Source organism: Antechinus flavipes, chromosome 3 (genome assembly GCF_016432865.1).
Source record: "Antechinus flavipes isolate AdamAnt ecotype Samford, QLD, Australia chromosome 3, AdamAnt_v2, whole genome shotgun sequence".
Classification (NCBI taxonomy): Eukaryota; Metazoa; Chordata; class Mammalia; order Dasyuromorphia; family Dasyuridae; genus Antechinus; species Antechinus flavipes.
This window is the reverse complement of record NC_067400.1, coordinates 322,152,892-322,179,740: the sequence shown is the minus strand read 5'-3', so window position 1 is coordinate 322,179,740 and position 26,849 is coordinate 322,152,892. Positions and strand designations below refer to the sequence as shown.

General features: G+C 38.0%; 1 protein-coding gene across 3 annotated transcripts in view; it reads right to left on the bottom strand.

Moving 5' to 3' along the window:
- Window positions 1–1,781: 1,781 nt before the first annotated feature.
- The window catches only part of IQCG (IQ motif containing G), a 68,866-nt gene continuing 43,798 nt past the window's right edge, over window positions 1,782–26,849 (bottom strand). For all 3 annotated transcript variants that reach the window (XM_051985497.1, XM_051985494.1, XM_051985496.1), the window contains 5 exons: window positions 18,822–18,983; window positions 17,542–17,616; window positions 11,190–11,321; window positions 6,856–6,957; window positions 1,782–2,310 (listed from right to left, as the gene is read on the bottom strand). In XM_051985497.1, the coding sequence (XP_051841457.1) occupies window positions 2,185–2,310; window positions 6,856–6,957; window positions 11,190–11,321; window positions 17,542–17,616; window positions 18,822–18,983 (597 nt within the window). In that variant the 3' untranslated portion in view covers window positions 1,782–2,184. The remainder of the gene's footprint in view (window positions 2,311–6,855; window positions 6,958–11,189; window positions 11,322–17,541; window positions 17,617–18,821; window positions 18,984–26,849) is intronic.

The window sequence follows — 26,849 nt, the reverse complement described above, 5'->3', positions numbered from 1 at the left end:
TATTATTATATTATTATTATTTATAGCTTTTTATTGACAGAACATATTCATGGGTAATTTTTACAACATTGTCCCTTGCACTCACTTCTGTTCCAACTTTTCCCTTCCTTCCTTCCACCCCGTCCCCTAGATGATAGGCAGTCTTATATATGTTAAACATGTTAAATTAGAAAATATATATTATTTAAGATTAAGCTCTTTACATCCCTAGAGGGGAAAATGATATCTGTAACTCTTGAGAATTGTATCTGTCACTGGGGCAGACAGAGGGGGACATCACATGGACTGAGGGTATAATTGTGAATGAACTTTGATGTGATGATATCAAAGAAAAAGACATTAAGGGGTGGGGAAAAGTCTGTATGGAAGAAGAAGAAAAGGGAGGTATAAATGGAACAAATTGGATCACATAGAGGCACAAAGGATCTATTGCAATCCAGGGAAAGAGGGGAGAGGGATGAACATTGTCTGAAGCTTGATCTCATCAGGGAATAACTTAATCATTCAGTTGGGTATGGAAATTTATCCAACCCTTTAAAGAAATAGATCAAAAAGGAAAAGAAAGGGAGGGCAGAAACATTAGGGGAAAAGGTAAGAGAAGAGGGAAATGGGGTGATAAAAGATAAAAACAAAAAACAAATATCATCTCTTTTATTTGTCATGGGACAATACCATGTTGTCCCTTTCTGCCCAGTAAGCAGAGAACCCACATCAGCCAGTGAGAGGGCCATAGACTAGATCAACCCAAGGTGATGATACAGTTTCAACATCATCATCTCTCTGAGGTCCCTCCCTGGGAGTGGGTGGGAGGAAGGTGATGCATTTGGCTACACCTTGTCCTTGACCAATACTCCCCTCATCTCTAGGAAGGACAAATTGCCAGAATGGAGGCCATTGAGACAGCCCCCATGAGTGAAGGGTCTCTTTTAGTGCATCATCATTAAACAATTTCACTGTAATGGGCACAGAAATTGTTTTTTCTAGTTGTAATAGTATCAAAAGAGAGACGTCTTTCTAGAGCTCCTAGAAAAGGTCCTTCTTGATATGAGGTCAGGTATCAGGCACTAAATTGACCAAGAAATCCAAATTTTGTCCTAATATCCCTGGGTTTAGGGGAAAAAATCATCTTGTTTGAGCACTGAACTTCAAAATTTAAAGTCATCAAGGATCCCTGTTCGGTCCTTGCCCTCCTCAGAAGGTTGTTTAAATAAGAAATAACATCCACCTAGTGGGGTTTTTGCCCTTTTTAATTCTTCCTTTCTACTTCCTAAGAGAGAGTTTACTGGTGCACTTGAGGGGTTCAGGGAAGTTCAGGGAGCAGAGACAGGAGGAAGAACCACAAGACAGGCTTCCATGGAGGAGGCTTCAGGGGAAGGGGAATAAGAAGAATGATTTAACAAAGATACTACAGTACACACTACACCATTATTTAAGGGTTAAACTATTTACATCCCTATATGGGAAAACAATATCTGTAACTCTTGAGAATAATATCTGTAACTATATCTGTCAATGGGGCAGATAGGGGGAACATCACCTGGACAGAGGAGAGAGTGGTCAACAGACTCTCATATGATGATATCAAAGAGAAAGACATTAAGGGGTGGAAAAAGGTCTGTACTGAAAGAAGAGGAGAGGAGACTTCACAAGATAACTAAACATGTATCCCTGGTGTATTTGTGAGCTAAGTTTATTTTTGTAATGTATTGCTAAGTTAAACAATTGGAAGAATTTTTCTTCACTATAAGTGAATTGGAATAAAATTTGACACAGACACAATATTAATTCCAGTACTTTTAGTGCATCATCATTAAACAATTTCACTGTAATGGGCACAGAAATTGTTTTTTCTAGTTGTATTGGTGTCAAAAGAGAGACGTCTTTCTAGAGCTCCTAGAAAAGGTCCTTCTTGATATAAGGTCAGATTATATCAGGCACTAAATCGACCAAGAAATCCAAATTTTGTCCTAATATCCCTGGGTTTAGGGGAAAAAAATCATCTTGTTTGAGCACTGAACTTCAAAATCTAAAGTCATCAAGGATCCCTGTTCAGTCTTTGCGCTCTTCAGGAGGTTGTTTAAATAAGAAATAACGCCCAGCTGGTGAGGTTTTTGCCCCTTTTAATTCCTCCTTTCTACTTCCTAACCCCTAACAGATGAAAAGAAAAAGCCAGAGCGAGCACCATCATCTCTTCCTGACTGCCTTCTTCCCTTTGCCTTTTGAATCCCTGCTATCGTCTTTTTCTCTCTTAGGCATCTTGAAGTTGCCCAGTTCTCTTCGCACCATGGTGCCTCTCCACCAGGCCTGAAGCTGGAAAGGGAAGGAGAAAAGGAGAGGTGGTGAGGGGGTGGTCTGTGGAGTCCCTAACAAGCAGCAGCATTTCTCATGAATGGGAATTATTCCTGACAAAATGAAAAACCATTATCTAATTATAAACATGTGCCCCAGAGATGGGAGGGGTGGGGGGTGTGTGAAATGTGACCATGTGCCTTCTCGGTTTGTGACTCAGCTTTGGACTTTCTGGTCAGATTTTCAGCACTTTCATCAAGCCTTTTTTTTTTTTTCCTTTCTCCTTTTCAAGCATGAATTTGTGATACCATGCTTTGAAACCAGCTCTTTCCTATGGCTGGCTAGCTAAGACTGCAAAGATTAGATCCATTTGTTCCCCAAATCAGCTATCACTTTTCACTATCATGCCCAAGAACGTGACCAGTGGGTCATCCTGTGGTCCCAGGTGCTCTGTGAACCTTTTCTTTTATCTTAGATCTTGATCCCACTGATCTAAATAGAGTTCTTCCCACTGATCTGTCAAAACCAAATAAAACACAAAAAGGGAAAGGACAGGAAGTAGAGTCACCAATATATTTCTTATCTTGCCTATAAAGTGATGGCTACTTGGAGAAACAGTGCAGTTGTTATATGTGCTCCATACAGTTGCTCAGGTGAGCTTGGGGGAATCAGGTACTCTAAAGGTAGGTGAGCTTCTTAGGGCTGGGCAAGCACCCACACCAGAAGTATGGCTGTAAATGCATGGCTGCTTGGAGAAATAGCTATTGTGGGCACCCCAGTATTCGGCAAAGGTACTGGTGTGACGTGGGCAGAGGGAGTCTGTCTGCCTTGCTGCAGTCTGCCTTTTAAAGATTCTCTGTTCCAGACCCCTATCAGTACTGCACCCCTGGCCAGCACCCCCAATTCTGGTGTAACCCTCATCTGGCCATCCTGACTAAACAGAGTGGGCTCTGTCTCTGCAGAAGACAAAGACCCCAAATTCAAGGTATTTGGTGGGTCCCCACACCCACAGCTACGGCCCAGAAGTCTTCCCCATGCATTTGCTTTTCAATGCAAATCAAAGGCATTTCCTCAAATAGTCAAATAAAAAGATTTAGAAAAAACTATCCTCCTCCAGTAAACTTAGGGTATATAATCATGTCATCAGTGAGGAGAAGGAGCAAAGACTGGATGGGAAATTTTGGCTACAGGACTGCTCCCTCCCCGCCAAGTTCTCATGGGACAAAGTTCCCTGCACTCGCTCTTGCTAGATGAGATGTAGTGAAAGACCAGGCCAGTCTCCATGCTGGACTCCCTAGGCCTGTTCTTGGAGAGCACATTCCTACTACTGTTAACTACATTCTCCTTTGATCTGGAAATTTGTGATTAATAATTGGTGGACTCTGTTCCCACTTTGTCCAAGAGATCCAGATAGTTTTCTTTTAAGACTCCTCATGTTGGGGCAGCTGGACAGATGCAGTGGGTAAAGCATCAGCTCAGAAGGAAGATCTGAGTTCAAATATGCCAGGTGACCTAGTTGCCTCCCCCGCAAAACATTTCATACCTAAAGCCTTTACCAGTGTGTTCAGACAACCAAGCCCAGTGACCTGTTTGACCTTGTCAAACAGTGGAAAGTGGGTAGCAAATGGAAGTAACTCTTCCCCTGACTATGTCAAATTCTGAAGTGAACTTGGGAAGTGAATACTCTGTGGGCAAAAGCTGTAAGTTTGATTCACTCTCCCTTTGAACCAAGTGCTCTTTAATATTGGGAGGAGATGATTGGATTGTACTTCAATCTTACTATATTTTATCAGGAAATATCCTTTTGTAAAAGCTAATTGATGTTAAATTGGTTTAATGGCATTGAGATGCTAATCATTGGGTCAGTGATATATAATTGTAACTGGCATTTGATGTTAGGGATCACACACTGGAATAGGGGTTTGAGCCAGCAGCATTGAAGTCACTCAAACTCCTCGCAAGTAGAACCCTGATGTAGCCAGCCTCACTTTCTGGGGATCAAGAGTTGAGATAAAGACTTCCAGAGCTTCTTATACACTACATATTTATACTGAGAAACAGCATTGTTCCAAAGTCACAGAAGTTTCCAAATGGAAGTAGACTACTACAGCATGACCTTGTAACATGGTGGAGTTTTTGCTGTTCAATCACTCAGTCACATCTGACTTTTTGTGATCCCCATGGGATTCTCTTGGCAAAGATACTGGAGTGGTTTGCCATTTTCTTCTCCAATGGATTAAGGCATATAGAAGCTTGCCTAAGGTCACATAGTAAGTTTCTGAGACTAGATCTGACTTTGGACCCAGAGCTCTACCCACTAAGATTCTTAACTGTCTCCTTAAAGCACAAAAATTATATAAGAGATGAAGGTAAACATGCTTCAGGGGTTTGGAAACTCACCTGATTTAAAATTCGTTGAAAAATTATAGGCTTCATTTAAAACTAGATTTAGAAAAATGAACTATTTGTCAAAGATACCCTTAATACCCAATGTAATAAAAATATGGTCTCCTGATGAAGACTGATAGAATGTGTGCCAAAATCTTTCAAACTCCATGCCAAATCCAGAAAAACAAGTGAACTTAGCATGTTTTAATATTACGTATTAAATATTTTTGAAGTGATAAGAAGTTGTATGGTAGAGATCATCCAAGTGGCAAACACAAACCTCTTCTATTGCTACCTTCCACTAGCACCTCTAATAGCCTCTATTTCTTCCCTCCACACTAGTTTCCCTTCTTCAATTTGCCCTTCTCTTCCAAAATGATTATGGTGTAAGTGTCTGGATTGTGGAGAAAATACTATCATGTTTCAGTAAAATCCATAACCCTTTCTTATGTATTTCCTGCTCTGTGGCCAATCAGTATCTTTCTCATGAAGAAGGTTGGTTTTCTGCTGTGGGAATGGCTCTTTTGGCTGAGGGACCTGTGCTTTGGTGGCTGGGCTGACACAGCAACTCCAGATGTATGTCCCAGTTCACAAGACTGAGGCGGCAAGATAATTGTTGGCTGGCTAAGGAGAAGTCATCTATTCTGTGGTCCATAAGTGGGGCACGGAGAGAGTTTCTACTTCTCTTTTGTGAGCCCTTTTCTTTGGGATTTTGACTTCTACCAAGTGGATTGGGGAGGACATTTTTCTCCCTGCCCTCGATAATCAGCAATCATAACTACAAGTCCATGGCAGGAGGAATCTGCATTCTTGTCTAAGTGAATCCAAATCCTGGTGCCATCTTCTCTTTGCTTCTTTTCTCCTGGAGTACAGTCTGTAAGCAATGTTCTTGTAAAATGGATATTTCCTGCCTTAGAAGGAAGCTCCATGAGCTAAGAGTTCCAGAACACTAAAATCAAGTGCCATTTCTGGAAATGGCCACCAACAGATCACCCTGTAGTTGATCAGCCCTGGCTAGCCAGAGATCCTTATCTGGGAAGGTGCTAGGATAGTGTGGGTATGACAGACCAGAGTACAACCCTTCTCTCCCCACCCCCAAACATTAGGTTAGTTTCCCCAAAAGAAAACAAAGATTTTTCCAACATGGGATTAGCCAAGGCTTAAGCTATATCTGTTTAGACAGAGTTTTGTGGTAGCCTCTGACCATAATGAAATGGCTTCCTGGTCACTAAAGGGCATAAAAAAGCCTACCTACCCACATGAGGTCTAGGCCCTTCTGTGCTGAGATAATCAATACGCCCTACCCCAGCCTGCTGACCAGATGTTATTTCAACAAAGAGGTCAGTAGGGATGGGATTGGGGAGACATCTACCCAAGCTAAGTAGTGCAGTCTCCTCACTGAATATCCTTCATATATTTTGGGTAAAACTCCCTTTGTTAACTGCTGAAGGATCTTTAAGTGCTTCGTTTTTATTTGTTCCATTATCAAAGTTGAACTAAAAGGGTCGGTGGTCTGAATCAGGTTGTCTCATACCATTCTCCTTCCCAAGCCAACAACAGATTTGAAGTAACTATAAAATGTTAAATATCTACTCAGCAGTCTCATTAAGATTTTGTTTTGTTTTCCTAACTTTTCCTGAGGAATAGAATGTGTAATGGGATAAATGAGCATTTTATATTTTTTGTACTTCTTTGGAGGAATCGCTGAATCTTTTACATCACAAGCAAAGAATTTTTTCTGTGTTGTAACTAATAAACTACTGTCTTATACACAAAATACTGTATTTTAAACACCTTTTCCTAGAAGAAAACTTTTAACTCACATTTGGGGGAGAGCTTAACCATGAATTAGATCTGGAAATTTTCCTTTAAAAAGAATCTTAAGTTTATTTTAGAGACATCCTGAAAGTTTGCTTTGGGTAAGGCCAGAGTGAGTCACAAAGAGAAGGAATGAAAGAGGCCTGACCTCCCATTCCTCCCCACCTTCCCCCCCAACCTTTTCATCCTTATTTGGAGTTAGATCCACTCAGGATGGACTTAGTCCTTATGTGCCCAGGGCAACTGCTCTCTGGGGGCCTGAGCCCACTGGGAACCATTATATCATTCAGTGACCGGGCCAGCATGGGCTGTGTGTTAAAAGACCATTTTTATGCATGTTAAAAACATTTCATTTTCTACCTTTATGATGCTACTGTGTTCCAGGGCATCCTGTTCTATCTTCTTCCTGGCCTTCTCCTTTTCTAGCCGATCCTCAATTATGACCTGTTCGAACTCCCTTAACTGCAAAGACACACATTCATCAGGTATTACATCATTGTCCGCACACCAGAGTCCTGCACTTTTAACCTAAAATCCAACCCTGTGGAGTTGAATTGAACCTAAAGGTTATGCTCATTTTTCCCTGTCCCACCCAATCAATCACCCAATGCATTCAGCCTTTGCAATCTCTGAATGACTTCACCCCTTTGCTCCTACTATTTTGTTGTTGTTTATTTGTCTAACTCTTTGTGAACCCATTTGGAGTTTTCTTGGCAAGGATACTGGAATGGGTGGTTATTTCCTTCTCAAACCCCTCCTACAGCTGAGGAAACTTGGGCAAGCAGAGTTCACTTGTCCAGCTCGTTCACAAAGCCAGTAAGGTCCGAGGCTAGCTTTGAGCGCTCCCTGCTTCCAAGCCCGGTGTTCTGTCCATTGTGCCCCCGGTTGCACACCACCACTACTACTAACATGCCCCCTACCTCCTCTCCAAGGTCAGGGATGGCCCCATAATCGCTGCCCTCTGCCCTTTGGCCCTTTCTAAAGCATTTGCAGTGGTGGGTCCCTGAAAGATCGTGCCCTCATAACTCCTACCCTTCTCCTCCCTGCTGCTCGGACTGTTGCCCTGAGTTCCGCCCTCAGCTCTTCTGCACCCTCTCCCTTAGTGACCCTAAAGGCATCTCTGGCCTCAGTCCCTATTAGTTCCCAAGACCATAGTCAGCTTCCTCCCGAAGTTTGAACTTCCTCTTGAATAGCCCATGGCTGCCTCACAAGCAACACATCCAGAACTTCCTCTTCCTCCTCGAAACCTGCCCCCTCTCTTAGTTGTGTTTGAGTTTGTCCTTCAGCATGGCTATGCCAAAGTCACCCGACTTCCCAGTCACTCAGCCCTCCCATCTCATCAGTCCCAGGTCCTTCCCAACAAGTTTCAGCAACATCCCTCGTGAGTCTCTTCACTTTTGTTGCCCAGGCAACCAGCCTTTACCTAGACTATTACAATGTTGCAGTCACTTCCTGATCTCCCTAGCTCAAGGCTATTGCCTCTCCAAACTATTCACAATGCTATTTGAACAATCTTCCCAATGAACAGATTCTTCTATTTAAAAAACCTCCAGTGGCTTCTCGTTGCTTGATTCAAATACAGTGCAGATTACTAACTCTCCATCCAAGGCTCTCTACAACCTAAATTCTCCTTACCGTTCTATCCCATTTCATCCTTTACTGCTCCGTGTTCTAGCCAATGGAAGCTCTCCCCTTCTCCATGACTTCTCTCATTTCTATGCTCACATCTTTCCCAGAAGAAAGGCTCTCCTTCCTGCTCCCACAGTCAAGTGTTTAAGCCTGCAATCTTATAGGTCCACCTCAAAGACCACATCTCCTCCATGAAACTTTTCCTGATCCTCCCTACTGAAAGTGATCTCTCCCTTTTCATGTTACTCACAGGACTTTGGCTGCTCTGTCTTACACTTGTCTTACTCTCCTTAGCAGAGTCTATTTGAATATATATATATATATATCCTTCCTGCCTCCTTAGATCAAAAATTCCTAGAGAACAGATTCAGTGTCATATCTGTCTTGTCTCTAGTACCAAGCATAATTCTTTGCAGGGAGTAGATGGTTCCAAAATGCTTGTTGAATTCAATCTAAGGGATTAACTTTATATTGGAACTGCATGAACAACTGAACTATGAATAGAATAAAACTGAAGTTTTTTTCTCTAAATTAATTTTCAAAACTTTTCAAATTGAGTTTTTAATGCTTGGCATATAGCACTTACTAAATGAATGTTGATTAAAACTTTGAGGTCATTTGTAAATGAGCAAAATAGCAAAGAACACAATTATTTATAGTGATATAAATGATTTAACAAAGATGCCAGAACTTATCTGGTTGAGTGTTGTCCTTTATAGCAGAACCTTGGCACATTATACACTTATTATACCTATATTGATATTACTCTCAACATTTCTGACTTCCTTTTGGCAAATGTCTTCACAGCTAAATTATGAGTCACATGAGAAAATATCTCATTCTAGTTTATATCTCATCTGTAAAAACTAACAATGTTATATGTTTGTCTTTCTTCTACTTCTTTATAGGGTTAGATACATTTCTATACTCAACTGAATGATTAAGGTATTCCTTCTCAAAGCCAAAATTGAAGAAATCAAGCTTCAGACAATGCTTATCTCCTTCCTTACTTTTCCTTGATTGTAATAGGTCTTTTGTACCTCTTCATGTGAAGTAATTTTCCCATTATACTTTTTCTTTCCTCTTTTTCTAGGATAGACTGTTTCCCACCCCTTAATGTCTTTTTCTTTGATGTTATCACATCAGACTCTATTCACAACCATTCCCTCAGTTTGCAAGAATTACAGATATTTTTTCCTCTTTAGGGATATAAACAGTTTAGCCTTGAAATTTTCCCCTGTTTGTATATGTTTAATCATCTACCTTTTTCATTAAATATAGCTCTGAATTTAGGCTCTTTCCAAAAATCAACTCTACCTTTAAATGATGTTTTAGATCCAGAAGGCCTGTGTTCAAACCCTGTCCCTAACCCTTAATGGCTTATGTGGCATTAAGTCACAGGACATTTTACTTGCAAAGCTTTATAAAAGGAATTGCACTAGCAAACTTGGAATGTTGAGAACAGATCAAAGTTGTTCTATTTTTAGCTCTGTCAAAGGTTGATTCTTCTTTCTATGAATAACTAGAAACAGCATAACTAGAGATATTTTGGAGGCCTCTAATCCAACTTCCCTCCAGGGCCCATGTTTTGTTTATTTTCATGTTACTTTTATCACTATTCCCGGAGAATAACAAACACATCCTACAAAAATGTTTAGGAAAGAGCAATTCTATTCTATCACACACCAAAGAAACTGAAGGTGGATCCCTTGGCCTACATGTAGGCCAGCCATGGGCCCCCAGATCAGTATATCAACTCCTGTCGTTCTGATCTTCAATGACAACATATAGTTTCTCTAACCTGAGTAAATAATGTTTTCAGCACTTCAATAATTCCTTTTCAAATATATGTAGATTCTGTTAGGTTGGGGGTTTTCTGATCAGACCTCTGATTTCATTAGTTCTGGTGGAACTTTTCTTTTTCTAGTACAGATTAGCTTCTTCTCAGGCTTAGAGAATTATCAGCTTCACTGAGAGTTAAATGACTTATTCAATCTATATACTGCAGATACAATACATGCCTTCTTGGATCTAAGGCCAATTCTCCATTGACTATACTATGCTGACTATTCTAATTAATAAAACATAAATTCACCCTAATCATTATAGAATTCATAGCAGCTTTTTGTTTGGGTATTTTTTCAAGGGTTGATATTAATAATCCAACTACTTTCAAATAGGGATCCTTTTTGGCATATAGGAAATATTTAGTCATTTTTTAAAACTCCCTTCACTTAAGGTCATACAACCACTAAGGCACAGAACAAGAGACAGAATGTGGGTCTTCACCCCACCCCGCCCTTGGCACCACTCCATGATGGTTAACTACCAGTTTTTCATTAATTTTTCATGTAAGGTTATTTTAACTCTATCACACTTTAAATGATAAATCTTACAATCAGAAATCAGTGTCTGGCCATTTGTGTTTGTTGGAATTTTTTGAAACAAAAACTATCTAAGGAATCAGTTCAGATTAGAGTCTAAGCCTAAATCTTTTTCAAAAACAAAAACTAAGACTGAAACAAAACCCAGAACATCAAAATAATGTCTGGCTGAAACAAGTACTTCAAGCAGTTGAACTTCTGTCCTTAGCTTGGGCATATCCTTATCTCGGCTTCACACCAAATGCAGAAGGACTATGTATTATTAGCAGAATTTTTCTTTTTGGCTCTATTCATTCCATTTAAAGCAAGTGAAAGTGATCCATGACCTGTGAGGTGACAGAAAACCCCTGTCCTCCTTATCCAGCCCTTCCCCCAGCTCTCTACCACAAGAAAATATTCCAGAACTAGAGTGGTTTCCTCACTCCCAAGATGCTCTATTCAAAGTGGAGAAGTCCAAGATCTTGCATCAGTCTGCAAAAGAGATAAAGGCATGAATATGGACAAAAAAGCTTATCTCTGCTCTGCCGGAGAAGGAAAAGATGAATCTTTGTACATATAAATATTCCCAGGAAATGGCTGCCTTCAGTCTGAGTACAAATGACAATTACAGCTAAAGCTGTTTGTGCTAAGTTGGAGTAATGGTTTGTAAGCCTTTTTGGACAACTCCTGTTCCTTCCTCACCTGTTTAGCAAGATCCTGCAAGGTTGCCAAGTCACTGGTCCTTGCATACTTAAGACTATTCAGTTCATTTTGTTTTGCTTCTGTGTCTTTATCATACTTTTCCATCCAGTACTCTAACTTCTCTTCCAGTTTCTGTTTGAAAAAAAAAAAAGAACCAAAGAAGAAAATGAAGAATACAAAAAAAGATTCTGAGTAAAGAAAGTAATAGAAAATTGGAAATGCAGCATAAAGACCACCAAATTCAAAATATTCCTGAGACTAATATAATTCAAATCTCTTTAATTTCAGCAAGTATGAGGCTAGGATTTCCAAGGTATTCAAAATAGTTTCAGAAAAAATTCTGTAGTCTAAAATTATAGGAAGAAATTTGATCAATTTCAGAAAAAAATCTTTAGTCCAAAATTATAGGAAGAAATTTGAGCAATCTGTGAAATACTTAAATTACTCTCATCAAGACAATGATCTGAGATAAATTTAAAGGACCCATGATGAAAAACAGTATTCACCTCCAGAGAGAGAAGTGATGGACTCTGAGTGGTGATTAAAATATGTTTTTTTCTTTTATTTTTATTTTTCTTATGATTTTTCTTTTACCCATGTTTTCTTTAGCAGTTTAGCTAATATGGAAATATGTTTTATGTGATTTTATATATTTATGTAATATAAAATTGCTTGCGCCTTCTGAGGAGAGAAAGAGAATGTGGAATTCAAAATTTTTTAAATGATTATTAAATATTTTACATGTAATTGGGAAATATTTAAAAATTGTAATAAAAATATTTTTAAAACATATGCAAAGATAGTTTTCAAACATTCATCCTTGCAAAGCCTTGTGTTCCAAATTTTTTCTCCCTCCCTTCTCCTATCTCTTCCCTTAGACAGCAAGTAATCCAATAAATATTAAACATGTGCAATTCTATACATTTTCCACAATTATCATGCTGCCCAAGAAAAATCAGATTAAAAAGAAAAAATGAGAAAGAAAACAAAAAACAAGCAAACAACAACAAAAAAGGTTAAAAGATTATGTTGTGATCCATACTCGGTTCCCACAGTCCTCTCTCTGGGTGCAGATGTCTCTTTCCATCACAAGTCTATTGGAACTGGCCTTAATCACCTCATTGTTGAAAAGAGCCAAGTCCATCAGAATTGATCATCGCATAATCTTCTAGTTGCTGTGAGCAATGATCTCCTGGTTCTGTTCATTTCACTTAGCATCAAAAAAAAAAAAAAAAAAGGCTCTCCAGGCCTTTCTGAATCCTCCTGGTGGTCATTTCTTACAGAACAATAATATTCCATAACATTCACATACCATAACTTTTTCAGCCATTCTTCAACTGATGGGCAGCCACTCAATTTCCAGTTTCTGGCCACTAAAAAGAGGGCTGCCACAAACATTTTTGTATCTGTAGGTCCCTTTCCCTCCTTTATGATCTCTTTGGGATACAGGCCCAGTAGAGATACTGCTGGATCAAAGAGTATGCACAGTTTGATAGCCCTTTGGGCATAGTTCCAATTGCTCTCCAGAGTTTGCCATCAGTTTACAATCCACCAACAATGTTGCAGTTTTCCCACATTCTCTCCAACATTTTTTCCTGTCATTTTAGCCAATTTGAGGATTGTGTAGTGGTACCTAATTTGCATTTCTTTGATTAATAGTGATTTAAGACATCTTTTCATATAACTAGAAATGGTTTTCATTTCATCTGAAAATTATCTGTACATATCCTTTGACCACTTGTATTCTTATAAATTTGAGTCAATTTGCTATATATTTAGAAATAAGGCCTTTATCAGAATTTGTGGATATACATTTTTCCCCCAGTTTTCTGGGAAGGGAATCTAATCTTGTCTGCACTGGTTTTGTTTGTATAAAACATTTTTAATGTAATATAATCAAAATTATCCATTTTGTATTTTATAATGTACTCTAGTTCTTCTTTGGCCATAAATTTCTTCCTTCTCCACAGATCTGAGAGGTAAACTATAATTTGTTCTCCGGATTTGCTTATACTTTTATGCTTTATTAATAAATCATGAATTTGGGGAAATATTTAATGAAATAAAATATATTTTTAAAAAAAGAGAAATTGGGGCAGCTAGGTGGCACAGTGGATACAGCACCAGCCCTTAAGTCAGGAGGACCTGGGTACAAATCTGACCTCACTTAACACTTCCTGGCTGTGTGACCCTGGGCAAGTCACTTAACCCCAATTGCCTCAGGGGGAAAAAAAGGAGAGAAAATTAATCTGTGTTAGGAGCACCCTTCTTCCTCCCTATTCTAACATCTAAATTTTAGGACACTGTTTAAAAGGCTCAATTGTATGATTCAATGTTATATCCTTGGTTTCAATATGTAGCAAGTCAAATGCCGAAGAGGAAATGTCAGAACTATCCTGTTATTTGAGGGTTGGAGGGAGTATTAGGACTTAAGATAACCAATATTGTATCATGTCCTTTTGAGCCAAAGAAATTGATTCCCACAAATTGGACACTGGACTGATTCTGTTGGCCACACAGTCATAGGAAGATAGACACTATTAACAAAAATTTTCCAGGGACATTTGAAAGAAGGGAAGAAATTATAATGGCAAAGAGACATCATGTGACAAGAATGTTTGGAGAGGATCATTATAAGAAAAGGGGCAGCTAGATAGCTCAATGGATAGAGCATTGGTCCTGGGGTTAGGAGCACTTAAATTCAAATCTGACCTCAAACACTGGCTAGCTGTGTACTTCTGGGCAAGACATTTAATCTCCTATTGAGTTTAAAAAAAAAAAAAAAAGGAAAAGGGAGCCTTATTTTTATAAAGCATTTTAAGGAGGAGATGGGCTAAAAGTCTGGAGAAAATAACTGTTATTAGCTGTGTTCCCTGGTCAAGTCACAACCCCAACTGCCCCTCCCCCTCACAAACAAACAAACAAACAAACAAATAAATAAAAGAACTGATGAAATAAATCTTGAATTTTATAGCTCTCTGGGTACAAGATTCCAAAAACCAGTGATTGCAAAATTGTATTCTGAGTTTATAAGAATAGTATCAGTAGATCTAAAGTTTGGAATGAGCTGGTAAGGAATGCTAAAAACAACAAAAAAAGGATTTGAGCTTTAAAAAAAAAAAAAAAAAAAAAGAACAATTCTATTGAAGAATAGGAACAAGTAAAGGAATCACTCCTTAGGCCATATGGGATAATAAATAACAGAGAAGGGATTCCTGATAAATTTCGGTATTTCTGCTTTCTCTGCTAAGGATAAAGAACTTTGGGCTGGGAAGGAAAGAAGAAAAATGACTAATCTTGAGTTGAAATCTAAGATTTAAGTGAGAAGATAATAACAGAGCCCTTATCCTTCTTTGGTTCATTGCAATTAACTACATCAAAGGTTACTGAAAAAAAAAATTGGCAGATGAATTACTATAATGCCATTAATTTCTGAATGATCTTAGAGAACAGGAAAGGTACCACAGGACTGGAGGAAAAATGTCCTAGTTTTCCAAAAGAAAATATAAGAGACTAGAGACTCCAAATTACAGAGCAGTGAACTTGATTTAATTCCTGGTAAAATACTCGACTGTATTATTAAAAGGATGGTTAATGAGTATCTAGAAAAGGAAAACAGGGCTTAATCCAAATCAAGTCATGAAAGATTGACTTGATTTCTTTTCCTTGACAAAGTTACTACATTGGTAGACCAGGAAAATACAATAGATATAGTTTACCTCTAGATTGCATGATAAGATTTGACAAAATCTCTTGTGCTATTCTTGCAGAAAATATAAAGAGAAATAGGCTAGACAAGAGTCCATTTGTTTGGAGATTTGTTTTGTTTGACTATGCATATTTGTTACAAGGGTTTTTATTTTTATTTTTTTTCTTTTCCAATGGAGCATAGCATTGGGACAAAGTGAAAACAAGTGCTTAGAACCATGCCCAAAGGGCTATCAAACTGTGCATACCCTTTGATCCAGCAGTGTTTCTACTGGGCTTATACCCCAAAGAGATACTAAAGAAGGGAAAGGGACTTGTATGTGCCAAAATGTTTGTGGCAGCCCTGTTTGTAGTGGCCAGAAGCTGGAAAATGAATGGATGCCCATCAATTGGAGAAAGGTTGAGTAAATTGTGGTATATGAATGTTATGTAATATTATTGTTCTGTAAGGAATGACCAGCAGGATGAATACAGAGAGGACTGGCGAGACTTACATGAACTGATGCTGAATTAAACAAGTAGAACCAGGAGATCATTGTACATGGCAATGACAAGATTATGTGATGATCAACTGTAATGGATGTGACTTTTCTCAACAGCAAGGTGATTCAGGCTAGTTCCATGGTCTTGTGATGAAGAGAGTCATACCCAGAGAGAAGATTGTGGGGACTGAGTGTGGATCACTTTTTCACTTTTTGTGTTGCGATCGTTATTGTTTGCTTGCTTGAGTTTTTCTTTCTCATTTCCCCCCTTTTGATCTGATTTTTCGCATGATAATTATGGAAATATGTATAGTACATGCTTAACATATATTAGATTACTTGCTGCCTGGGGGGAGGGAGAGAAGGGGAATAGAGGGAGAAAAATTTGGAACACAAGATTCCAAGGGTGAATATTGAAAACTACCATTGCATGTACGTTGAAAAATAAAAAGCTATTATTGTAAAAAAAAAAAAAAAGAAAAAAAAAAGAAAGAAAGAAAGAAAATGAGTGCTTGCTAATGGAAACAAATATGAAGAGACAATAACACTGTGGGATCCACAAGATAATAGGTTCTAGAAATAAACATAATTTTGAAGTTTTGAAACATGGGAAAAAAAGAAGAAAATTTTATTCAAAAATGTTTGCATGGACAGAACCAAAAGTATTCATAATTGGTTCAATGCTGAGTTGAAAGGAGGCCTTCCACTCATGGATAGTGGGCTCTTGGGCTCTGTGTTTGGACTTAGCTCTCTTCTATTGGCTATTTTCTTCAGGGAATAAGAACTTAGTGGATATGTTTATCAAATTTTCAGATGACACAAAGCTAGGAGGGATCAGAACACATTAGATGTCAGATCTTGATAGGATTTAGAATGTTTAGCCAAATTTAATAGGAAAAATATAAAGCCTAACAGATGAGTTCAGAAAGCTTACCTTTATAAATATAAAATGGGGGAGACATAACTAGTTAGCAGTTCATATCTGAGGGGGGAAAGTCTGGGGGTTTAAAAGATTTGGGATTATAGAATATGGATTTGAATCTTGGCCTTATTCTCTCCCCTGCATGAGTTGTTGGTTAAGTTTCTTCTTTTACCTATGCCTCAATTTTCTCATCTGTAAAATGAGGAAGCTGGATTAGATGACCTCAAAAGACCTTTGTTGTTGTTGAGTTATATCTGTTCTCTGTGACCCCATCTGGGGTTTTCTTGGCAGAGACTTTGAATTGTTTTCCATTTCCTTCTCCAGTTCACTTTACAGATGAGAAAACTGAGGCAGACAGAATTAAGGTCACACAGTTAGGAAGAGTCTGAGACCACATTTGAACTCAGGTCTTCTTGACTCCAGGTTCAGTGCTCAGCACTGCCCTAGCTGGGAAAAAAAATCCAAAGAAAAGGGACTTAAAGATTATGCCATATCAGTTGCCAGAATCAGCTGGTAAAACTGGGTATGCTTTTGAAGAGAGAACACTTATTTGGGGTGAGATTGGAAATGATAGCTATGTTCTTGTATGGATAGGGTTATCATTTACTGGAGGAGGCCCCAGAAGTCAGAATCAAATGCACAGAAGTGGCAGATTGGGAATTGCTATAGAAATTATAGGATTTAGAGATGAAAGGGATTTTCTTCAAAGTAATCCAGTTTAACACTTTAATTTTGTTTGAGGTTTTCACTGGCAAATTACAAGGAAAATTAAAGTCCAGACACATTCAAGGAGGTGCCTAAGGGAAATCTTCCTAACAATTAGAGATACCCCAATGTGCAATGAGCAGCCTTGGGAAGTGACTGGTTTCTTTCCTCACCAGAGGTCCTCAAGTCACTTTTAGAGGCTATTCTTGTTCAGATACTGATTGAACTGAGGTCTCTGATAATGCTGAGATTCTGTGATTCTTTTTCTGAGACTCCTCCAAAACTTCTCAATTTCCTCAGTCATTCTTCAATTTCTCGACCTTACACCATGAAGGGTCTTTCCCCTAGGTAGATGGGATTGAGCCATATGCTAATAAACCCAGTTATTTGCTCTATAATTATCTAAATAAGGCTTCTGGACGTGCTCCTGCTGGTTTGATCACATAAACTTCTAATTTTAGAAAAAATTGAAAGGCCTTGCCTGGTCTATAATTAGTATACTTAAAGCCTAATTTAAATCAGCTGAGCTACTCACCTGCTGTTCTCTCTTGAGGAAGCTTTCAATTTCTAAGTGGACCCGAATCTCTTCATCAGTTTTGAGTCTCAATTTCTATGGGTAGAATAGATAAGGAGATGTCTCAAGTTTTCACTGGCAAATTACAAGCTCTAGGTGGGAAAAGGGGGATAGGTATGGGGCAGGGTTTTATGTAAATTTCTCATATTTCAGTTACATAATACCAAGGACTTACCAATACAGGTTGGAATGGCTCTTAAAGAAAAACAAAAACAAAAAGGATAGTAGCTTTGCTGATATGGAAAGAAAAAAGGAAAAGGAGTGGAAAAGTGATGTCAGTTTGTGAAGCCACACCATACCATTTTGGATCAGAGAGAGAGGGGATTAAAGCTTTGATAACAGCACACAAACTATAGAAATAAATGTTAAACTCCAGGGGAAAGAGATATGTCTATCATGTTAGAAAATCAAACATCAGGTAAGCAGCAGTACCTAAATCAGCACTCTCACAACTGAATTTCATTCTCTTTGTAGGGGTCACATGCTTATTCTACGGGTTTTCAAAAGAAATCAATGTAATCCCAACTAATCCTTGTCCTCTTTTCAGCACTGTGGTCCTTCCCTTTGGCTACTTTTGTCCATGATCTATGAGTGGACTTTGATGATTTAAAAGACAGAGTGAAGCTGAGGATTCTGCACAGCCCTACCTCACTTAAATCCAACTCACAGGCAAGTTAAGATATCATCTGTGATGTCAGTGGTGCCCGTCAGAATGGACACCGAGACTTACATCTGGAGTTCCTATCTGTACATATGCAGATTAAAACGAAGCAGAGCCTAATGAACTTGGCAGGGTCCACAGAAGTTATAAGAACTGCTTGGGTTTTTTTTGTTTGTTTTTAGGCAACAAGGGTTAAAGTACTTGCCCAGGGTCACATAGCTAGTGAGTGTCTGGGGCCAAATTTGAACTCAGTTCCTCCTGACTTCTGAGATGTACCACCTCCCTGACTCTTGTCTGGCTGTTCTAACAAGCAACACTTTGGCGTGGTTTTATAAAATAAGGATAATATGATTAAGCAGATAAACCAACTTCCATCATCTTTAGAGAGGGGCAGGAGATTCTGGTTCTAGTCCTCTAATATTTCTGCTCTCAAGTTTGCAAATCAAAGCCTCATTCTGTGCTCAGGTATGTGTGGTGCTGAGAGAAGAAACAGTGTCCCCCTCCCTCTTGTTTGTGGGCTGAGTCTACAAAACATTGGGTTTTTAATTTGAGTTGGCTCATGTGGACACACTTAACCTACATCAATCTCTTCCAGCAAGACCTCTTCTTCTTTGTTGCATTTTTTCTGGGTCTGAGCAATCTGCAAGTCAGTATTTTTCTTCACATATCGACTTTCCATATTAGTTTTTGCCTTCAACTCTTGCAGCTGGTCTTTGAGATGTGCAATATATTCATTCCGACCCTAAAAGAGAGACAAGATTTTTGGTTGGGAGATATTTTCTTTGACAGATCAATAGTTGTATTAATGGATCAGTAATTTTCTCTCTTTTTAAGCTTTGAAACCTCAGTTAGATCTATCTCTTTCTCTTCTTTGGATAGGGTCCCCACTCCACTGCCTCCTTTCATCTGGATTTCCTGTAAGCACACATAGACTAGCTATGGCCTGTGGTTAACACTGCTTAAAAGTAAATATTAAATAAAGGGAAACATACTTGTTCTATGCTCAAAGGGAAAAACTTATAGCTTCCATGAGGAAGCCCAAAGGGAGTGAAGGTGCAGGACTACTAGCTTAGGATCCATTCTTGGAGCTGGAGGCCAGGGAGAAGAGGCAGTTTCCAGAAAGACAACATTGGTCCTGCCAATTTTCCTGTCTAATGAGCTCAAACTGCTTGTTCCTAGGTCCCTTTATTTGTGGTGACTGCCTCTACCTGCTTATGGTTTCCCCTTCCTCAGTTCTGTACATCTATTATATCTGTAAGTTTCAAGAGGAGTCAAATTGTTCTTTGAATCCAATTTCCTCCTGGACTCACTAAATTGACTTTGAAAAGTCATCAGGTTGGGGAGCAGAGGAGGGAAAAAGAGGGTGGGTAATTACTATTCCTTTTGTGGCAGCATTTTCTTTCTAATTCACTCAGGAGACCTGTTTGCAATTCCTAAAGGGATCACTTGAAATAGCCACTTTTTTTTTAATAGCTTTTTATTTACAAGTTATATGCATGGGTTATATGCAGCACTGACAATTGCCAAACCTTTTGTTCCACTTTTTCCCCTCCTTCCCCCCATCCCCTCCCCCAGATGGTAGATTGACCAATACATGTTAAATATGTTAAAGTATAAATTAAATACAATATAAGTATACATGTCTTAACAGTTATTTTGCTGTACAGAAAGAATCAGACTTTGAAATAGCGTACTATTAGCCTGTGAAGGAAATCAAAAATGCAGGCGGACAAAAAATAGAGGGATTGGGAATTCTATGTAACTGTTCATAGTCATCTCCCAGAGTTCTTTTGCTGGGTGTAGCTGGTTCAGTTCTTTACTGCTCTATTGGAACTGATTTGGTTCCTCTCATTGCTGAAGATGGCCATCATATGGTATTGTTGTTGAAGTATATAATGATCTGCTGGTCCTAAATAGCCACATTTTTACCATTATTTTATATCACAGCATTGGTCCCTTGTGTCTTGTTTTTAAAGAACCTCTTTACACTATTTTCTTTCTTTTTATCATTTTTTATCAATTTTCTAAATATGGGATGAAGTCTCAGACTTGATTTGATTCACATTTCTCCTATCATTGATTTTAAGCAACTTTAATAAAATTGTTATTGGTTTACTTATTGAGAATTGATAGTTTTTTGATTTTTTATTTGAGAACTGATAGTAAGTTAATAGCTTACTTATTGAGAATTTCATTAATATCTTTTGGAAAATGGCTTTTGCTGTAAGTTTTTTTTTTTTTGCCCAGTTCTTGAGATATTTTGAATGTTAAATACAATTAAGTATTTTAATAATAAGTGAGAAACTTATGGGGAAAAACCAACCTTGTGCTATGAAGAGAAAATTTTGAAAATGACAGTTTAGAAATGTTTTACTCATATAATTCCTGACTTTCCTTTGGTAGACAGATTCCCAAATATTTTATGCTATCAACAGTTATTCTGAATGGAATTTCTCTTTGTATCTCTTGCTGTTGGATTTTGTTGGTGATGTATAAAAATGCTGAGGATTTATGGGGATTTATTTTGTATCCAGCTACTTTGCTAAAATTATGAATTATTTCTAATAGCTTTTTAGTAGAATCTCTGGGGTTTTCTAGGTATACCATCATATCGTCTGCAAAGAGTGATAGTTTGGTTTCCTTATTGCCTACTCTAATTCCTTTAATATCTTTCTCGACTCTTATTGCAGAGGCTAGTATTTCTAATATGATATTGAATAATAATGGTGATAGTGGGCAACCTTGCTTCACTCCAGATCTTACTGGGAAAGGTTCCAGTTTTTCCCCATTGCATATGATGCTTACTGATGGTTTTAAATATATGCTCCTGACTATTTTAAGGAAAAGTCCATTTATTCCTATGCTCTCAAGTGTTTTTATTAGGAATGGATGTTGAATTTTATCAAATGCTTTTTCTGCATCTATTGAGATGATCATATGGTTTTTCTTTGTTTGGTTGGTTATTGATATAGTCAATTATGCTAATAGTTTTCCTAATATTGAACCAGCCCTGCATTCCTGGTATAAATCCTACTTGGTCATAGTGTATTATCCTGGGGATGATTTTCTGTAATCTTTTTGCTAATATTTTATTTAAGATTTTAGCATCAATATTCATTAGGGAGATTGGTCTATAATTTTCTTTCTCTGTTTTCAACCTACCTGGTTTAGGTATCAGTACCATGTCTGTGTCATAAAAGGAGTTTGGTAGGACTCCTTCAATCCCTATTTTTTCAAATAGTTTATTTAGCATTGGAGTTAATTGTTCTTTAAATGTTTGGTAGAATTCACATGTAAATCAATCTGGTCCTGAGGATTTTTTCTTAGGGAGTTGGTTGATAGTTTGTTCTATTAGAAATGTTTTAACAGAGTTAGTGAGGAGACAGAGATTTTTAAAGTCTTTTCCAGCCCTACATTTATGATTGTATAAAATTGTTCAAGATTTTATTGCCAAAAACTGTGTGTCACCTGTAAAAACTCTCATATCCGCACATTTTAAAAGCTTGAAACATAATTTCCCAAATTATTTGGAAATATTATGAATGAAGAATGTTCTTGAGTTTTAGGTCAATTTGTTAAAAATAGAAAAAGTCAAGAATAATTTATTGACATTGGGGAAGATGAAAAGTACAACCAACAATGTAATTTTTCCACTTGGAGCTATCTTTGTGAGGTAAGCTTTTTCAATCTAGCCAATCATTAAAACCAAGTAATGAAGTAAACCAAAGGTAGAATTATGTGCATGAATACAATTTATAAATAAATACACATCTAGAGAAGTTATTTTATTGTTGCTTAATCATTTTCAGTCACATCGGAGTCTTCATGATCCCATTTCGGGTTTTCTTGGCAAAGATACTACAATAGTTTGCCATTTCCTTCTCCAGCTCTTACAAAGGAGGAACTGACACAAACAGGTTTCACAAATAGTGACTTGTTCAGGGTTACACAACTACTAAGTGTCTGAGGCCAGATTTGAACATAGAAAGATAACTCTTTTTGACTCTAGGCCTGGCACTCTATTCACCTATCTGCTCTGTCAAGAGAAAGGGTGCATTCTCCCTATTTTTAAAAATGATAATGGGGATATAGGATGCTGATATAGATGACCAGAAATCTTCATCTTCCTTCTTTGAAAGTTCTCTCTCTACCCTAATTTGTTTGTCAATCTCTAAAATAATTAATTTTTTATTGATGAATTTTGTTATTTGAACTACTTTGACTTCTGGTACCATATTTATCTTTGAGCTTTCATTTTATACTGTTGATTAAGGAATCAAGAAGGATATCGTTTTTTCCCCCTAGATTGTGAGCTCCTTAAAATTTGTTTTTGCCCTCCCCTCTCCCTACCAGCTTAGCATAAATGCCTGACATATAGTAAGCATTTAATAAATGTTTATTGAATTGAAGCGAATATCTAGTATATTTTAGTTTTTCACATTGCATTGAACTATATCTTCTTTGCTGTCTTTAGTTAGGTAATATGATATTTTCTACTGAAAGTACTAGCTACATTTTGACATCATTTTCCAATTCTTATCAGAGCTCCACTACCATGCTGGTATTTGACATTTGTCCTTAAGAACTTTCCTAAATCTACCTTTTCTAGCTTTCTTAGTATGTCAACAGCAAGAGAATAGGATCATGAATTCAGATATGAGAACTCTCATAGCTTTCCTCCCCACACACTCTCAGATGAGAATCTTGCCTCATATTTTACAAAAACAAAACAACAACAACAACATATGAATTCATTTACCATGATTCCCTTCTCCTCTCCTCTCCCTCTTCTCTTCTGTTACTCAGGTGCCTTCTGCCACATTCTCTTCCACCCTTGTTTCACATTATGAGGTGATCTTACTCCTTGTTTAGGTGAATCCTTTTTTGCTCAAGCAACTTCATTCCATCTTGTCTCCCTCAATTTATTTTCCTCTCTTATTTTCAGTCTCTTCTTGTCTACTGGCTCATTCTTTACTGCCTACAAACATGCCATGTCTCCCCCATCCTGAAAAAGTCCTCACCTGATCCTTCCATCGCTATTGTCCTATATCATTGTTCTATAAATCTTCTGCCTTTTGTTAAACTTTTGGAAAAGGATGTCTATAATCAATAGCCCCACTTCCTCTCCTCTTATTCTCTTCTTACCTCATTAACAGTCTGGGTTTCCTATCTTTTTATTCCACTTAAATGGTTCTGTCCAAAGTTCCTAATGATCTCTTAAAAGCCACATCCAATGTCTTTTTCTGAATTCTCACTTGACAATTTGACAACCCTGAAGTCTTTGACATATTGGTCACTCTTTCCTCCTCAATACTGCCTTCTCTCTAGGTTTTTGGAATATCCTTCTCTCCTGGTCCTCTGACCTATATCTGATCACTCTCCTGTGTCTTTTGCTGGATTCTCCTCAAGATCATCCCTCTAACCACAGGTGTACCTCAGAGTTCTGTCCTGGGTCATCTCCTCCCTCTATACCACTTCCCTTGGTGACTTCATCAGCTCCCATGGATTTTATTACCATTTTATACTACTTATGATTCTCTGTGATTTTCCTGCCCCACTCTCCTGACTTCCAATCTCACATCTCCAACTGTCCTTCAGAAACTTCTGAATTATCCATTGAGCATCTAAAATACAACATGTCCAAATCTGACCTCATTGTCATTTACCTTAAAACTTCCCCACTCCACCTTTTCCTATTACTATAGAGGGCAATACTATCCTCTCGGTCCCTCAGACTCACAACCTAGAAGTATATCCTGGATTCCTTACTCTCACTCAGTCTCGATATCCAAGATATTCCCAAGGCCTCTTGATTTTACTTTTGTAACATTTTCCCAATATGGCCTCTTCAATCTTCTAACATTATCACCAATGTAGTACAGGCCCTCATCTCCTCACATAATGATTATCACTTGCTGGTAGGTCTGAGTACTTCAAGTCTCTCCCCATTCCAATCCATCCTCCCTTCAGCCACTAAAGTGATTTTTCCTAAAGTGTAGATTTGACCATATCATTTCCCTACTCAATAAACTCCAGCGGCTCCCTATTACCTTCAACATCATATAAAATGTTCTGTATGACATTCAAAGTCCTTCAAAATTAAGTCTCCTTCTACCTTTCTAGTTTTTTTTATACCTTATTCCCCAACACATATTCTTCACTCACATGACCCTGGCCCTCCTAGCTGTTCCATGAACAAAACACTCCATCCCTTGGCTGTAGGCATTTTCTCTGGCTATTTCACATGTCTAGAACTCTTCCTTCTCTACTCCAAATATTGAATTTCCTGTCTTCCTATAAGTACCAGATAAAATCCCATATTTCACTGGAAAGCTTTCCCTAAAGCCTCTTAATCTTGTACCTTTATCTGTTAATTTCCTATTTAGCTTATATACAGCTTGTTTTACAGATGTTTTCATGTTTTCTCCCCATTCTAAGTTTCTTGAGGTGGGGACTTCTTTTTTGTTTCCCTAGCATTTAGCACAATGCCTAGCACAGAATAGGTGCTTAATAAATGCTGATTGATTGATTGATTGGAGAATGGACTAGAATGGGGACAGACTTGAAGAGACCAACCATAAGACTATTATAATAGTCCAGGCAGAAAGTGATGAGGGTATGAACCAGGATGGTGGTAATGCCATAGAAGAAAAGGAGGCATTTAAAAAGAGTATGAATGTAGCAATGAATTTAGAATCAGTAGGCGTTGGCAAGAGATTAGATATGTAGAGGAGGTGGAGTAAGAGTAAGGATGACAGACTTTGAACCTGTGTGAGTGGTGAGGAGGGTACCTTCTACGTAACAGGGAAATTAGGAAAAGAAGACTTAAGGAAAAGATAAAGAGTTCAGTTTTGGACAGGAATATCCATTCTGAAATGGCAATGCTAATTTAGAAGTGAGGAGAGAGGCTAAGGCTAGACAAAACTGACAATCATCAACACAGATAGATGATAGTTGAATCTATGGGAGCTGATGAGATCCTCAAACAAAATACTATAGGGGGCAAGCTGAGGTATCTGGCATTGTTCTTAGAGAGTTCTGTGACAAAAAGGTTGAAAAATGAGGTAAGATTTGGGGTCACTCCTTTTTCTCTTCTAAAACTCCATGGGTACAATCCCTGATATCTTCACACAGCACTTCCTAGGAGTTTCCCTTTCCAAATACTGGATTCTTTGTATAGCAAAGGAGGGCACAAAAATAAAAACAAAAATTATTAATATACAACTTTTTAAAAATGCCTCATGGTATGCATTCTCCAGTTCCTCTTGCTTACCAATATCCTACATCTATTTCAAGGACCAACTTGAGTGACCCCTGTCAAAAATTTTCAGTAACTAATGAGAGAGCAGAAGAGGGAATTGATGATTTCAGTTGTGCAGAGTTTGGAACAAGAGAATATCAGATCTTATTGTCATATAAAGTTTGGGGGCACAAAATAATGGGTGGAAAGAGAGCAAAGATATTTTAGGAGGCCAAATGTGCACTACCTACAAATGTGGTACCAATAACCAGAGCAGTGTCATGGTTGTAAACTTGTACTCCTTGGCTGTGAAAGACAAGTAACTGAGGGTGTCCTTTCTCACTGATTTTCTTTCTTGCATCTACTCAAAAGACAATTCTCTATTGTTTTGCTGAGTATGAATGCAAATGTCATCAAAGAATGTTATAGGGAGAGGGGGTAGCTGTGAGGAAATTTTCTTCCTATTTCACAAAATATACAAGCTAAGATTGCACTTCCTGGCTTTGTTGTCAAAGGGACCACTTTAGGGTATTTTAATGAATTCTTTATTGTATATATGTTCCATAAGTAAGCTCTCAATGGTAGAACTGAACAGAACCTGAGGCTCTCTCTTTGGTTGCCCATCACATTGTGGTACTGTTTTTCCTTTCTTTAGGTTATAATTGCCATGTATTTTGGGGAACCTAATTTTGAAGGTAATCATTTCTCTCTTTCCCTATCTTTCATTTCTAGTCTTTAGAAGGAGAAAAAGGGAGAGGGAGGGAGAGGAAGAAGGTAGAAGAGAACATCTTTAGTTGGTGAGATTTCATTTTTTGTTTTGTTTTTAATGATGTCCCTTTCTGGTAGGGAGGGGCAGGAATATAGAAGACAAACAGTGATACTTCAGATCTATATATGAATACAAGTCATTTGCATTTATATATTGACATATGGTCACTTTATGTGCTTTATGTCTATTATATAAGCAATTCTGTGACAAAGACATTTCTATTGACATTTTTACATATGAAGAAATAGGACCCCAAAAGACTGTGCCTTTTGCTGTTATGCAAAGTTTGAGGCGTCAAGAAATGGGTGAAAAGAGAGCAAAGACTATTTCAAGAGGCCATATGGTCTACACACAGATGTGGCACCAATAAATAAGACAGTATCATGATAGTGAACTTGTACTCCATGGCTGTGAAGACAAAGGCAGATAGCTTAGAAAATATGAGGACTGAAACTTAAACCTCTAGCTTCTAATTTCACATCCAAAGTACTCTTTGGATTCCTTTTCATTCCTTTTAATATTTAGCCTGCCAGTCAGTGAAATACTCCTATCTCATGGTATTCTATACCATAAAATCCTTTCCCTAAAATCCAACCTTC